At 43.8% G+C, this 15,870-nt stretch overlaps 1 protein-coding gene and 1 long non-coding RNA gene across 6 annotated transcripts in view; one reads left to right on the top strand and one right to left on the bottom strand.

Annotated features, from left to right (window-relative positions):
- LOC105945282 overlaps positions 1-15,870 on the bottom strand; it is an 83,285-nt gene that overhangs the window by 24,114 nt on the left and 43,301 nt on the right. The window lies entirely within an intron of this gene.
- The window catches only part of tox2 (TOX high mobility group box family member 2), a 70,987-nt gene continuing 66,288 nt past the window's right edge, over positions 11,172-15,870 (top strand). Inside the window, exon 1 of one of the 5 annotated variants that reach the window (XM_002932882.5) lies at positions 11,172-11,486. In XM_002932882.5, the coding sequence (XP_002932928.2) occupies positions 11,388-11,486 (99 nt within the window). In that variant the 5' untranslated portion in view covers positions 11,172-11,387. Of the gene's footprint in view, positions 11,487-12,285; positions 12,606-12,719; positions 12,838-15,870 lie in introns of those variants that run through there. The other 4 variants (XM_004918520.4, XM_004918519.4, XM_004918521.4 and 1 more) reach the window with 4 other exon arrangements.

Genomic DNA, 15,870 nt, shown 5'->3' with positions numbered 1-15,870 from the left:
AATCATTTAGAGGGCTTCCTTTTGGTCCCAACTACATCTTTAGGGCTTGTTAATATACAGTGGAGGAAATAATTATTTGACCCCTCACTGATTTTGTAAGTTTGTCCAATGACAAAGAAATGAAAAGTCTCAGAACAGTATCATTTCAATGGTAGGTTTATTTTAACAGTGGCAGATAGCACATCAAAAGGAAAATCGAAAAAATAACTTTAAATAAAAGATAGCAACTGATTTGCATTTCATTGAGTGAAATAAGTTTTTGAACCCTCTAACAAAAAAAGACTTAATACTTAGTGGAAAAACCCTTGTTTGCAAGCACAGAGGTCAAACGTTTCTTGTAATTGATGAGCAAGTTTGCGCACATTTTAGGAGGAATGTTGGTCCACTCCTCTTTGCAGATCATCTCTAAATCCCTAAGGTTTCGAGGCTGTCTCTGTGCAACTCTGAGCTTGAGCTCCCTCCATAGGTTTTCTATTGGATTAAGGTCCGGAGACTGACTAGGCCACTCCATGACCTTAATGTGCTTCTTCTTGAGCCACTCCTTTGTTTGCTGTATGTTTTGGGTCATTGTCGTGCTGGAACACCCATCCACGACCCATTTTCAGTTTCCTGGCAGAGGGAAGGAGGTTGTCGTTCAGGATTTCACGATACATGGCTCCGTCCATTTTCCCGTTAATGCGAATAAGTTGTCCTGTGCCCTTAGCAGAAAAACACCCCCAAAGCAAAATGTTTCCACCCCCATGCTTGACGGTGGGGACGGTGTTTTGGGGGTCATAGGCAGCATTTTTCTTCCTCCAAACACAACGAGTTGAGTTAATGCCAAAGAACTCTATTTTGGTCTCATCAGACCACAGCACCTTCTCCCAGTCACTCACAGAATCATTCAGGTGTTCATTGGCAAACTTCAGGCCTGCACATGTGCCTTCTTGAGCAGGGGGACCTTGCGAGCCCTGCAGGATTTTAATCCATTGCGGTGTAATGTGTTTCCAATGGTTTTCTTGGTGACTGTGGTCCCTGCTAATTTGAGGTCATTAACTAACTCCTCCCGTGTAGTTCTAGGATGCTTTTTTACCTTTCTCAGAATCATTGACACCCCACGAGGTGAGATCTTGCGTGGAGCCCCAGAGCGAGGTCGATGATGGTCATTTTGTGCTCCTTCCATTTTCGAACAATCGCACCAACAGTTGTCACCTTCTCTCCCAGCTTCTTGCTAATGGTTTTGTAGCCCATTCCAGCCTTCTGCAGGTCTACAATTTTGTCTCTGACATCCTTGGACAGCTCTTTGGTCTTTCCCATGTTGGAGAGTTTGGAGTCTGCTTGATTGATTGATTCTGTGGACAGGTGTCTTTTATACAGGTGACTAGTTAAGACAGGTGTCCTTAATGAGGTTGACTAATTGAGTAGAAGTGTCTAACCACTCTGTGGGAGCCAGAACTCTTAATGGTTGGTAGGGGTTCAAAAACTTATTTCACTCAATGAAATGCAAATCAGTTGCTATCTTTTATTTAAAGTTATTTTTTCGATTTTCCTTTTGATGTGCTATCTGCCACTGTTAAAATAAACCTACCATTGAAATGATACTGTTCTGAGACTTTTCATTTCTTTGTCATTGGACAAACTTACGAAATCAGTGAGGGGTCAAATAATTATTTCCTCCACTGTACAAACATGGCTAAAGGAACAGCAGTCCCACCCTAGACAAATTAGGTTGAGTGCTGCCTGTAATATTATTGTATAAGTCTTCCAGTATATTTACTCACCAGGTGCAATTTGAGACCTAGCAATTATGCTACCTCTAGGGGATGTGTCCAACCCCATCAATAAGACCTGATGGTACCTAAGTACCTGGAACTCTAGTTAGTTTTGGGACCAGACAACATTTAAGTCACACAGGAACCACAGATTATTCAGCTGAGAGCTCAAAATAATAGCTCAATCTGCCCAACATCAATATATTGGACTCAACAAAGTTTAGATAACAACCATACTCTGTAGGGTTGTCCCAGTTGGATGCTTGTGGCCCCTTCAATACATCAAGTTGGGCAAAGATGCATGTGGCCCTCAGACTGCCCAAGAATATCACAAACATTATTTGAATCCAGGTTGGCCCATAAATAGAAGCCTCTATGAGCCTAAAAGGGAAAAATGTGTACTTGGCCATTACTTTGCTAACTTTAATTTCTCTTGTGTATTCAGTTGCAAGTTACCTTTGCACTATATCGAAGGGTCAGGAAAATAAACGTATTACATAATAATTTGTCCATATTTGGTATTTTCTCTGTCCATTCCATACGTTTATATTTAGTGGCTGTCTGTAGCCCTTCCAGATTGCCTCGCAAGGTGCCTAATTAGTCTTGGCCACACTAGTGTTCCTCACCCTGAGATATACTTCCCTCCATTATTTTCCTGAACTCCACACAGGCCGTGTCAGCATTTGTATTATTTCCCCTTCTATATCTCCCTCTGGGCTGTAGGGAAACAAATGTTCAGCGCTTGTACTTTCTGAGAGAGGATATAAAAGTCGATATATGGAATAGGGAGTGAAATAAATTTTATTGGACCATCAAGTTGTAGGGAACCTCAGGCTCTCAAACCTCTGTGATTTTGTTTCCCGAAGCCTCAACACAATGTATTTTTTGTGGCTTAAGATCTTGTGATGTTCCTGGTCCAGTAAAAGAACACATTTTAGAAAGGCCTTCTCTTAATTAAGGGCCAACTGGCGGCATTTGAGTGAAACCCAATTAGAAAGCAACTGAACTTGAATATTTATATGTCCAAGGACTAAGGGGGCAGATTCATCAAAATGTGAGATTAGAGCTCATCCCAGAAACATTCACCCACATTCTATTCATTCCTAAGGGATGTTTAAATGCATATTTATCAGTGGGTGAAAGTTAGAGTTCACCAATTCATAAGTACGCTTCTAAAAATCCCATAGAAAGTGGGTGAATTTTTATTGGTGAGTTCTAATCTCACATTTTGCTAAATCTGCCCCTAAGAGATGAATATGTAAGGAGTAATCTTTGCAGAAGGCTTTCTGATTTTGATTCCAGGTTCTGTCTTTGTGGGAACTGCAATTGTCCCTATCTTGTTCTTCTTTATTCCACCCCACAGCTTATTGGTTAATCTGATAATTCCATTATAAGAAGTGGGAGTGGCTTAGTGCAGGATGTGGTCTGAAAAATCAGTGGGCCAGGGCCAGCTGTCAGTTCCCTAAGGGTGAAGACTACTAGTAGCAGCAACTTGTCTTGGCTACTAAAACAGACAATGCTGATCATTTACTGATAATTGTCTCTACATGTGTTTTAGTAGAGGCAATTCTCAGTATTGTCTATGGAAAGGAATTTTCTGGAGTTTAGTAGTCATGAAATAATAGCTGCTACTAGTAGCCCAGTGTGTCTTCACCCTAACACTGCTGACAGGGCCGGACTGGCCTACCAGAGTACCAAAGGATCTCCTGACCATAGTGGGCTCCAGCCCTGGAGAGTTCCTGTCAACCCCTAACCATTTGCACCACATTACTGTATTACAATTACCACTTGTACCTACCCCTTCATATATGAGCCTTTCAGTTTGAGATACTTGCTGAAATTATGTGATTTTTTTCCTTTCTATTGTGTCAAAGATTTGATCGTTGATGACAAATCTCTTCCATTGGGGTCTTTAAAGCTCAGTTGTGCAGGAGAAAGAAAAATCCTCTTTACAGTTTAGAAAACCATAGTTTCAATTAATATCAATTACGAAGAATAAGTTCCTGTGCTAGTCCAGGTCTGATAAAAGAGGGCATGAATGCTACCAAGCACCGTATAGCACCCTGGCAGGCTGGGTGTAGGCTGTTCATATGCAAAATATATGGGCAGAATTTGTGGCTTGGAGTGTGGGTAATAAGAAACGGCACACACCCAACGGGTTAGGCACATTTTCTTAACACATAAAGAACATCAGACACTGAATTCAAGGGAAACATCTAGAATAGATGTGCATATTTTAATACTATATTTATATATATATGTATGGGAGCTAATATACTGTGTTAAAAAGAAACTATAATCCACAGACTCCGGTGTAACCTTGCCCCCCATGTCCAAATTGTTATAAAGATATAAAAATGCTAGTTTGGCTTTACAGCACAACCACCAGTTGCTGTGGGGTCATAAAGGGCCCCATGGGTGTCTTGAGGATGGGGTCTGGCTGTATACACATGGTTATAATTGTACAAAACATATGTTTCATGCGATTTTCGGACCGTGTGTGGGCTCCAAATTATCATCCATTTAATCGTTCAGACAGGTTAGAAAATTTCAGTCGATTGACGATAACATCTGCACATGTATTATATATATATATGATATCTTTGGGGGGGCCTACAGTGCATTTCCAGGAAGTCACTTTCGTACGATTGGTCTCTGCCAACTATTTCATGTTCAGAACATCCAGGGTCAAACCAGAACCGATCCCTGCTGGGAACTCCGGGGCCCGCAGGTCCCCGTCTCCCAACGAGCCTAAATATGGATCTTGGAGCTGTAGATATTAGGGCCCTTGATTCCCCCCATGCTCGAAGAGTAGCCCTTTGATCCCCACGAGTGGAATCTGTTCCCAGAAGAAAGCCCAGTCAATATACATTCATTTTCGTTTGGATCTAATTATTACATTTTCTCCGGTACCAATACAAACACAGGAGCAAGGCCGCATCTGCTAAGAACCCACCCTGAACCCCTTTATTTGCCCCCGCTTTGCTACATTGGATTGCAATCGCCCAGCGAATGTTTAACTACAATATTAATATCCCCAGCATCACATTTGCAAGCGGATTCAGATGGGGCGGATTTCCATGAGATTTGCGGCGCACAATATATGCAAATGCGCTTTTAAGCAGTCACAACTCCCAGCAAATTCAATTTGGCACCTAAAACAAGGTTACCATTTTGGCATTTAATGTTGCTTAAAAATCACAAGTAACACTGGTTCCCTTTATTTCCACAACAGATGGCTCCTGCCTTCATTTAGAAGCAGATTTTTGGTCGGCGTCCAGGAAAGAGAATCTTCGCTTCATCTTCACAAATGCCACTGTTTAAAAGCAGCAATCTGTCTTGTTCAATTCTATTTACATAGATATATTATTTTGCCTTATTAGAGAAAGCTCCTGGATTTCAATGACTGCGCTGGAAGCTTCTGGGAGAGCGGCTATTTGTGTAGCACTTCATTTTAATGCCTCCTAAGAGCAACGGGTATATCCAGTGGGAAGAAATATGGCCACTCACCGAGGCCAATAGAAATGTGGCGGCATCGTCAGAATTAGACTGGGATTACTTGGCTGTTGGGGGGATCCATCCAGACCAGAGGGTATTGGCCGTGGCCTTCTCTCTTGGTATTGAAAGGAGATGTTAGGACCAGGGTTGGATGTGCCACAGTCTGGAAGCCTGGAAGATGCCCACCATGAGATATACTGGCTTTTGGTGGTGGTCCTACAGGAAGGAACATAAAATAGAATGAGCTACTGGGGGGGGTCCCTGGAGGACTGATGGCTCCATGTGGGGCCAAGTTGAATACAGCCACTTACTGAAGCCAATAGAAATGTGGTCACATCATGCTTGGTATGGAAAGGAGATACCAGGGTTCACAGTCTGGAAGTCTAGAATATTCTCACCATGAGATAAACTGGCTTTTAGTGGGGGCCCTACACAGAGGAACGTAATATAGATTGAGCAACTGATGGGGTCCATGGAGGACTGATGGCTCGGTGTGGCACCAAGCATTAATGTGCAGCAGAGGTACAATTCCATGAATTTCCATGTTTAAAGGAGAACTACATTAGACTAAACTAAATTAAGAAGTTGGCTAGAATTGCTACTCATTTGGCCATGGGTGACCACAGCCGTTTAGCAGTGGAGATCTGTGGCCCCAGCAGCTCTGTAGGATTGTCTTGTATAACAGATGAACTTCATTTTCTGCCAGATGATTTTTCACGACCCCTAAGCGTTGCTTCTCAACACCGGGCCAGAGCCCACTGAGCATGTGCAGTGTCGCATATGTGGCCTAACGAGATCCAAGATGGGGAGCTCCTGTGGGTTTATATAGAAATAATTTTGAAACAATAATGATCTCCATGATTTGCTGGTTTGCCTGCCTGGCCATGTACAGGCAGATCATAAGAGTCGGTAGGGTCAGTAAATGAGCGAATCTTTGCCAAAACCGAACAACTAAGTAGTTGGCCAAATCAAATCGATAGGATTTCTATATTTAACTGAACAGTTACATTAATATGAATTTAAACCTAATTACAAATATGCAGTCACTTATAGTGGATACATTGTTACATTGATACCTTGTTACATATATATATATATATATGTGTGTGTGTGTGTGTCAAATATTTACCTTTATTTTGCTACAGTTAGTCAGTACCCATAGGCACAGTTATTTCACACAGGGCCCGTATGTACATTAAGGGGGTAACCATACAAACAGCAGACTCAGCAATTACTGGGAGTCCTGGGGGTATTCGGGGCCCCAGTAGGGTTGCAATCTTTCCTTCAAATTCACACTGCCATTCCTATGCTTTAATCTTTAGTGCCGGACTGGGCCCCGTATGGCCCCCCCAAGAACATGACATCCGGGGACCACTCTCACAGCAATAAGATGTAGGCAGTGCTAAATGTCATAGGTGACCTATGGATGAAATAAGAAAGTGGTGATGAGATTTGTCATAGGCTGTGGCCAAGGGCTGTATATTCTATACTGGCACCCAAAGCATAAGGGTCCCCACTGGGCAGGGTTACATTGCGGTAAAGTACTATTTCTACGTGCCTTCTAGCTGATAATCCGTTAATAGTGCTTGGTCTCAACCCTTAGTGTGCAACGTAACATTTATTATTGTTTGTAATCAAGATTTATAGATATGTGTGTCCTTCTGTTCAACTGGTTTTCTATCAGCAGATCTGTGGCCAAGATTGCCTGTGATAGGTTAGTGGTTAAAGGATATGTTAACCTCATAGAAGAGATATTACTTTTGCTTTATTTAGTGACTCCCGACCCTGCGGGTTTAATGTGTGTTACACAGAAAGAACTGTAACTGTTGGGGTGGCGCTGAACATTGCCCCAACCCCCCAAGGCCACCAAGCGCCACCGAACTGGAGGCAGAGACGGCGATAGGACTTACATGTGGGGGCTAGAGCCCACCAGGATTTTCCCCGGTCTCCCAATGGGCCAGTCCAACCCTAGGTGCCAACCCTTTTACCATGTAGCTGGCAATAGTCATACCGGTGCCTGTAGTTGAGTTATCCTTCACTTTTCTACCCCCTTCTTACCTCAGTACCACTAGGTAGCTCCAGGGGGAGACAAACCATCTGATTTAAAGGCCATTAACACCAAGGATTGAAAATATAGCATTTACATGCACAACTTCTATCTGCTTCTTCACCTCCTGCACATAAAATACTTCTTCATAGTAAATTTTATTTTATAAGAGAAAAACACCCTGTAACCCTGTAGCTGTATGGTATCATCTGACCCCTGTTCATACCTACTGATAGTGATACAACCTGCTGTCTGCCATGGAAAAAGGGACATATTTTATGACTATACTGAAACTAATAGTAGCTTATTTATATAAACTGTAGTATATCTTGTGTGTATGTGGGGGTGTATCCATGTTCCTGTGTGTATGTAGGGGTGTATCCATGTTCCTGTGTGTATGTGGGGGTGTATCCATGTTCCTGTGTGTATGTAGGGGTGTATCCATGTTCCTGTGTGTATGTGGGGGTGTATCCATGTTCCTGTGTGTATGTAGGGGTGTATCCATGTTCCTGTGTGTATGTAGGGGTGTATCCATGTTCCTGTGTGTATGTGGGGGTGTATCCATGTTCCTGTGTGTATGTAGGGGTGTATCCATGTTCCTGTGTGTATGTGGGGGTGTATCCATGTTCCTGTGTGTATGTAGGGGTGTATCCATGTTCCTGTGTGTATGTAGGGGTGTATCCATGTTCCTGTGTGTATGTAGGGGTGTATCCATGTTCCTGTGTGTATGTAGGGGTGTATCCATGTTCCTGTGTGTATGTAGGGGTGTATCCATGTTCCTGTGTGTATGTAGGGGTGTATCCATGTTCCTGTGTGTATGTAGGGGTGTATCCATGTTCCTGTGTGTATGTAGGGGTGTATCCATGTTCCTGTGTGTATGTAGGGGTGTATCCATGTTCCTGTGTGTATGTAGGGGTGTATCCATGTTCCTGTGTGTATGTAGGGGTGTATCCATGTTCCTGTGTGTATGTAGGGGTGTATCCATGTTCCTGTGTGTATGTAGGGGTGTATCCATGTTCCTGTGTGTATGTAGGGGTGTATCCATGTTCCTGTGTGTATGTAGGGGTGTATCCATGTTCCTGTGTGTATGTAGGGATGTATCCATGTTCCTGTGTGTGTGTGTGGGAGGGTGTGTAAGAGTGCTGGTCTAATCCCCCTCGTGCCATTTCATGGTGGTGCAGAAGAGGTTAGGTGGTATGGCAAACAGACCTGGCAGTAATGCTATGAGCCTAAGGCCCCAAGCACAGCTATGTTTTGTACTGTACACAATTGATCTTGATGTGACCAATTAGCTGTATCATTGCTTTTTCAATCACTTCTATGGGAAGCACAGGAATTCATGTAAATATATATATATCTTGCAAGGTACAACTAATTTAATTAATCATGCTGTCTCTCCAGCAGTGCTGGTCCTTGGGTTTGCATGTGAGTTACCTATCTCTGCCACTACCCAGTCACGGGCACTTTGGCAACACTTTCTTCCAGGGTGGGATTTCATAGTAAGAGTGCAGCCAGTTGCACTGTATGTCAATCACAGGAGAAGATTGAGTTGGAGTGCAGTCACAGTCCCAAAATCCCACACACAATTGCACACAGGGCCTAAGCAGAAAGCAGCTTCTCCAATGCCGGGCTTGGACACAAGTAGTATGTGTGGTGTGGGGAGAAAAACGCGTACCACACAGTGACATGGATATCTTCATGGAGAGGAATGAGTTAAAGAGCAATATGAAAAGAGAGAACTTGATAGATAGGATGGGAGCTTTGAGCTAGTATACATGGAGACAAACTGGAGTGGACAAATGAAAAGGGCAGAAATCATACAGAGAGACTGAGAATGGGTGTGACAGAGAGGGAATAGGAGAGAAGGGATAGTAATAGAGATTATTTGAGAGTAGTTAGGAGATAGAAAAGAGAGAACTGAGTCGAATAGAGTGTGCAGAGAAGAGTAGGAAAGAACATTCTGTTGAATAGAATGGGAAAGAGAGAGAGGCAAGGAGAAATGTGGGATAAAGAGACAGAGAGAAAGAGAGGCAAGACTACTGTGTGCCACAGAGCGCGGAAGAAAGGGAAGGAGAGAGTACTGCATGGGATAGGGAGTGGAAGAGAGAGAAACATGTCCCAGAAGAAGTAGAAGAGTGAGAAAAGAGAGTACTGTGTAGGATAGAGTGAATAAGATAGAGAAAATGAAAAGCGGTAGGGAGAATAGAGAGAGGAACATGGAGAAGAGAGAGTAATGTGAGAGGAGAACTCTTTTATAGAGGGGAGGAGAATCTCCTGGTAATTGTGCCACAGAAGAGAGCACTAATGTACTGAGGGAGGTAAGCGAGAGAGTGTGGAGAGAACTAGAAAGCTGGGAGAAATGATGAGAGAGATGAAAGGGTTGGAAGAAACAATATAATATACTGTAAGATGTGAAGTGGGGTGTGTGGGAGAAACGCAGGGGGTAACAGCATGGCTACACGCAGATTAGAATAGGGGAGAAGAGAGGGACATAGGCAAAGACCTATCAGAGTTGGGGAGAGCATACACAGAAAGGTCCTGAGTTATAGTAAATAATGGAAACATACGAGATAACTGTGGGGGGCATGGGTATAGAGAAAAGAAGCATGACGGGAAAAGTGCAAGAGATGTGGTAAGGGATATTGCTATGGTGAACAGAAGCATGATGGGAAAAGTGCAAGAGATGTGGTAAGGGATATTGCTATGGTGAACAGAAGCATGATGGGAAAAGTGCAAGAGTTGTGGTAAGGGATATTGCTATGGTGAACAAAAGCATGATGGGAAATGTGTAAGAGATGTGGTAAGGGATATTGCTATGGTGAACAGAAGCATGATGGGAAATGTGTAAGAGTTGTGGTAAGGGATATTGCTATGGTGAACAGAAGCATGATGGGTAATGTGTATGAGATGTGGTAAGGGATATTGCTATGGTGAACAGAAGCATGATGGGAAATGTGTAAGAGATGTGGTAAGGGATATTGCTATGGTGAACAGAAGCATGATGGGAAATGTGTAAGAGATGTGGTAAGGGATATTGCTATGGTGAACAGAAGCATCATGGGTAATGTGTAAGAGATGTGGTAAGGGATATTGCTATGGTGAACAGAAGCATGATGGGAAATGTGCAAGAGATGTGGTAAGGGATATTGCTATGGTGAACAGAAGCATGATGGGTAATGTGCAAGAGATGTGGTAAGGGATATTGCTATGGTGAACAGAAGCATGATGGGTAATGTGCAAGAGATGTGGTAAGGGATATTGCTATGGTGAACAGAAGCATGATGGGAAATGTGCAAGAGATGTGGTAAGGGATATTGCTATGGTGAACAGAAGCATGATGGGTAATGTGCAAGAGATGTGGTAAGGGATATTGCTATGGTGAACAGAAGCATGATGGGAGAGGTAATAAGTGAGTGAGAGAAGGGAAAACTGGGGGGAGCATGGAGTGAATGAGGGATGTTGGGAGAGGGGAGGAATATGAGAGGAGGGGAGGGGGTGGCTAGAGAAAGAGATGATGGGAGAGAGGGGAGAAGTGTGAGAGACTGAAAAGAGGGAAATGTGGGGAGTTGGGGAGAGCCTAGCAATAGGAAAGAAAGGGATGCTGGGAGGAGGAGAGGGGAGAAATGTGAGGGAGAAAGAGAGAGAATGTGGGGATGCTGGGAGAGGGGGAAATGAGAGGGAAGGGAAAGGTGCTGGGAGAGAGACAGAGAGAGAGAGAGAGAGGTAGGAGAGGAGGGAAGAGGTGGGAAAGAGAATGATACAGAGGAAAGCAGAGAGACAGAGAGAGAGAGAGAGAAAGAGAAACAGAGAGGGAAGAGAGAGAGACCACAGAACGGATGTTAGAGAGAAGGGGACTGAAAGATGCCCAGCCCCCCTTCCCTCTCCCTCCTCTCTCTCTCTCTCCCTCTCTGTCTTGTTGTTTCAAACAATAGACACAGTCTCCCTCCCTCTATCATACACACACACACTCAGCAAGAGGCAGCAGCGCTCACACAGGAGAGCTAAGCACAGACAATTAAAAAAAACACACACACACACTCACACACAAACACCACACCAAGCCGTTTTCATGCCCCTCCAGCCGCCGGGTGATGGACGTTAGGTTTTACCCTCCTGCCCCCACCAGCGTGGGCACCCTATCTGCAGACCCCACCTGCATCAGCCCACTGGACTTTTACCACTGCAACAAGGTACAGTCTTACCACTCTGCTATACTGCTGCTCCGGCATGGCTCTGACTCTTGCCATTTGGCTGTGGGAGGGAGTGGGTTAAGTTCTGCTTTGGGAGAGAAAGTGGGGCTGGAGGGGGCAGAATGGGCAAAGTTTGGGTTGAGCGGAATGTTTTGGAAATGCTTGTTTCAGAGTTGCCTGTTTGCTGTGTGTAGCCCCCTGGATTAGTAACCCCTTGCCCACCTGACTTGTGGGTACCCCCCGTGCGTATCCCCCTGGGCACACTGTGGGGGCTGTCACTTGTATGTGGTTCTGGACCTTTGCTATAGTAACCACGCCGGACCCTGTCATACTCACTCCTGATGTGCGGCGGCCAAGTTGCTACACTTAGAGTTGCAATACAATAACGTGCCCAGCGGGTAGGTGGCGGAGATGACAGCAGCCCAGTGGTGCCCTCACAACTCTATTCCCAGCACAGAACAGGTTAAAAAACAACAAGGGTACAAAGGCACAAAAAAACTTCTCCTATGGAATGACATGGCACCCTCCCCCCCCCCGTATAATTAATTATGAGGGTTGGCACAAAGAGTCCCTATGGGATACAGACACCTTGTAACTCACTCCTCAAATTGACTCTTCTATTGGCTTCAGTCTATAAACTGTCCTTCCCACTGCCATATCCCCCCCAAAACACCATCCCTGATACACCAATCCCCCCCCCCATCCCCCTCCTCCCAGCCCATTAAAAATAAATGATTATAGGATCACACCTCCATTTGCATGTGTATGGAAATGAACCTTTTTATTAACTCCTCACATCCCAGCAGCAAGTTTAGACAAATTAAAGCATCACTTTGAGCTATTATAATAGCAAATTTAATTGCCCCGGAGGGGATGTGTTAAAGGTTTTTCTTTCACCTTTAAAAGAAAAAAAAAAAAAAATCCAATCCGGCAAATATGAATTTTTGCGAAGCGAATAGGAAAACGCCACCAGCCATTTGCAGTGCTGGGTTCTTAGTATAAAGTTGCACCGTCCCCTGGCAAGACGTGTGTTTGTGGCACTGGAGCTTACACATCCCTACAGGGAATTGGGGGGCGTCAAACCAAACAATGTTCCGGATATTGGAGAAGTACCTGAGGGTGAGTAATTTTATTTTGCCTTTGGTTTGGAAATGGATTTGGTACCTGGAAAGAGAGAAAGAATACGGTATCCGCTGTCAGGGTGCATTGTACATGGAGCCACGCATTCTGAGCCGGGGTTCTAATAACTGCCAACTGGGTACCTGCTGCTGGATTGTGTTGTGGTTGCAAGCGACTGATATATGAGAGCCTAGCGGCAGCACCGTGTCCTATTGCCCCATGGCAGCAAGGGGTAAGTGAGCGACTGGCGTTCCTGGCAATGCTACACATTCTCATTGCGCGCCTTTAGGTATATACCGTGGCCCCTGTAAACACAGTATTAACACTTTACCCCAAAGGAACGGCAATGGGGGGCAAGAAGCAGAATACTGCCCCAGACAAGTGCACAGAAATGACATATGGAATATAAAGCCGGTATTTCGGGGGTGCTGGCAGATATTATCTTTGTACAGCCCCGGTTCTTTTCTTTCAGTTTTTAACCCCATGCCAACAAGGAAAAAAAAAAACAATTGAATGGTCAGAGGGGCGGTATATCTGGAATTTGTCTTTTCGTACATGGGAAAGTTTGTTGGGATGGAGAGGGTTAGGCACGTTAGCGAGCATCTTTAATTGCCCTAGAACGTATTATGTATGTGTTTAATGGGCGTAAATCACTTTTAGATTGTAAGCTCTATTGAGGAGGTTCCTGTACTGCTCAGTATTTGCATGTGTGTATATTCTTTTATTGTCCAGCACTTCTAATACTTGTTATTGATAATAATAATAATAATATTCTATAGAATGTTGCCCCTTGTATATAAATGCCCAGTGCTGGCTGCTGATGCCTAGCCTTCTGGGACTGGTCTACAGAATTCTTTTAGGTAGGGAATAAGATAGGCCGTCACCATTCTTGCCACTGTCACTACTGGTGTTAGAGCCCGGACGATGGAATATTTGGGAGTAAGGTGTCTGCGTACAAGTCGGCCCACGTGAGTTCGAGTGGCGGAGAGCTTTGTATTCCTTTGGGGACTGATGAGGAATCACTTGCACTAGTTCATTATTATGTGCCGGCTGCTGAATAAAGCACTATTACTTGGCTCTGTCCATCTATCTAGCTTAATTAGGATCCAATATGGACTCCAAGATAACTTCGAGCAGGGTTTGTGGAACATATTTACCATTTTTATCGACAAACGGCATCACTTGTTTGTGAATTTTGTGACTTAAATCGAGTCACAGGCCTGCGATTACCTTCCGCCGTTCCTGCCTACAAGAAACTGTGCTGCTTTGTATATGAGTGGAGAAGGGGGTCATTAAGCTGTGCCCCCTGGCTATATAATGATGACATTATTTAGAAATGAGAAAGGGGGGTGGGGATAGAGAGCTGTGAATGTTTAGTCTGGTTTTGATTGAACAATAACAATTCTAATAGATTTAATATAGATTTAATATTTCAGATGTTGGTTTATATTATGTGTGCACAGGTTTTTGTCTCCCTGACTATAATCAGATATAGACTTTTATATACATGTGTCTATATATATATATCATTATTATTAAGTCAGAGTTGTGACCGGAGTTAAAGACTAGAGGACCCTTGGTAATGCAGGAAAGCTGCCCCCTATCTCTGAGGGTGGGCACCTCCAACCTGAAGCCCACAGGGGGGAAAGGGGGGTTTCTCCATACCCTACACTTAGGTGCAGTAACACTGATTTCATATACTTGCATGTATACATCAGAATAGAAATGGCTGCTGTACCCCGAATCAGAACCAAGAAATGGGCTTTTACATGAGCTTTAGCTTCATTCTATAGGGAGGCATCAGGGGTAATGGCAAACAGCAACCCTGTATATAGATATTTCTTACTGTCTGATATTGAGATGTGATTTAATATATATATAGAGCAGTAATATAAGAACATGGCATTGTTATGCAGCTAAGTGCTACAATACAGGGTATTACACTGATATTTACTCTTAAAACTGTACCCTGCAGTCTGCCTGGTTCCTCGCCATACGCAAGGTAGAATTTCCCAGCGGTAATTTGAGCTAAGCCAACGGGTCCATTAACTCGACGGCAGAAGAGCGCTGACACCAGGGACTTAACTCAAGCACCCCTGCCGTTTGTACGGTGTTCACCTCTGCCAGGGGAAATGGAAAAATCAGAATAATGCCATCTGCGCCACCTGTAAACAGCTCAGAGGTTTCAGAGGGCGGCTGTGGGGGTCAGCGGCCCCGCTGGCTACATAGGAAGGTGACTGATGGGGTTAAAAGCCTAAAGCGGTGATGATAGAGCAGAGAAAAGTGAACAAAAATCAAATATTTATGATATATCTGAGCCCACTAGGGCTAGTGATAACATTTTCTAATAGAAGGCCTAGGAAATATAATGTGATAGTGAAAGTAACTGAAAAGGGAAGATGTCTGTACCTTCTGCTGTGACTTCTCCGTTTAAATCCTGCTGGGAGTTGTAGTTTAAGCACTGCAGGGTCCAAGGTTGGATTTCCCTGCTGTAAATAACAGAGGTGACTGAAGACTAAAGTAGAATGCTGCAATTATAACTTGGCTCCTGATATTGCCATGGTGGCCCTAGCGACCCTGTGACTGCTGGGGGCCCCGGAGGGGTTGGGGGGCCAGTGGAATGATTGAAGAAGTTTCAATATATTCTAGTAAAAAAAATATCCTGTTCCCTAAAATGATTTTGCTTTTGGGCCAATAAATTCTCGCGACTCGGCAAAATCATTACTTTTATATTTGGAAAATATTATAGAATAAAATGATAAAAATGGCAATAAATAGCAATGAATACAATGGCAATGTACTATATACAAATTCATATCTATAGTTATATAGTTATAATATATACTTAGAAACACATATTGTATATGTTATATTTTTGCTGCTGCTGGACAGGCTGTGCCCACATGGTGGCGCTGTGCCCTCCCCATTCAATCACACATTTTGGTAGGTCAGAGATAAGAGTCAGTGAAATTGGTTTGTGCCGTGGATTAAAGGGGAAAATTAAACCTTGTACTCAGCGTTCATGTCCCCCCCAACACCCTATGGTTTTACAAGAAAATATCAAATGTCTTGTCCTGGGAGCATTTTGAGCACCAACATGGTTTGGGGCTTTAGCAGCAACTGTAGCAGAGCAAGCTGTCTGAGCTGAGTTAATTGGTTAATTAAGTGTTTATTGGAGGCACTGGGAGACAGAGGCTTAGGGTTAGTAATCTGGCTCTAATCCGGGCTCCCTGCTGATGGGAATCACTGGAACTGTTTGAGGACA

Source organism: Xenopus tropicalis, chromosome 10 (genome assembly GCF_000004195.4).
Source record: "Xenopus tropicalis strain Nigerian chromosome 10, UCB_Xtro_10.0, whole genome shotgun sequence".
NCBI classification, from domain to species: Eukaryota; Metazoa; Chordata; class Amphibia; order Anura; family Pipidae; genus Xenopus; species Xenopus tropicalis.
This window is presented reverse-complemented; position numbering and strand designations above follow the sequence as displayed.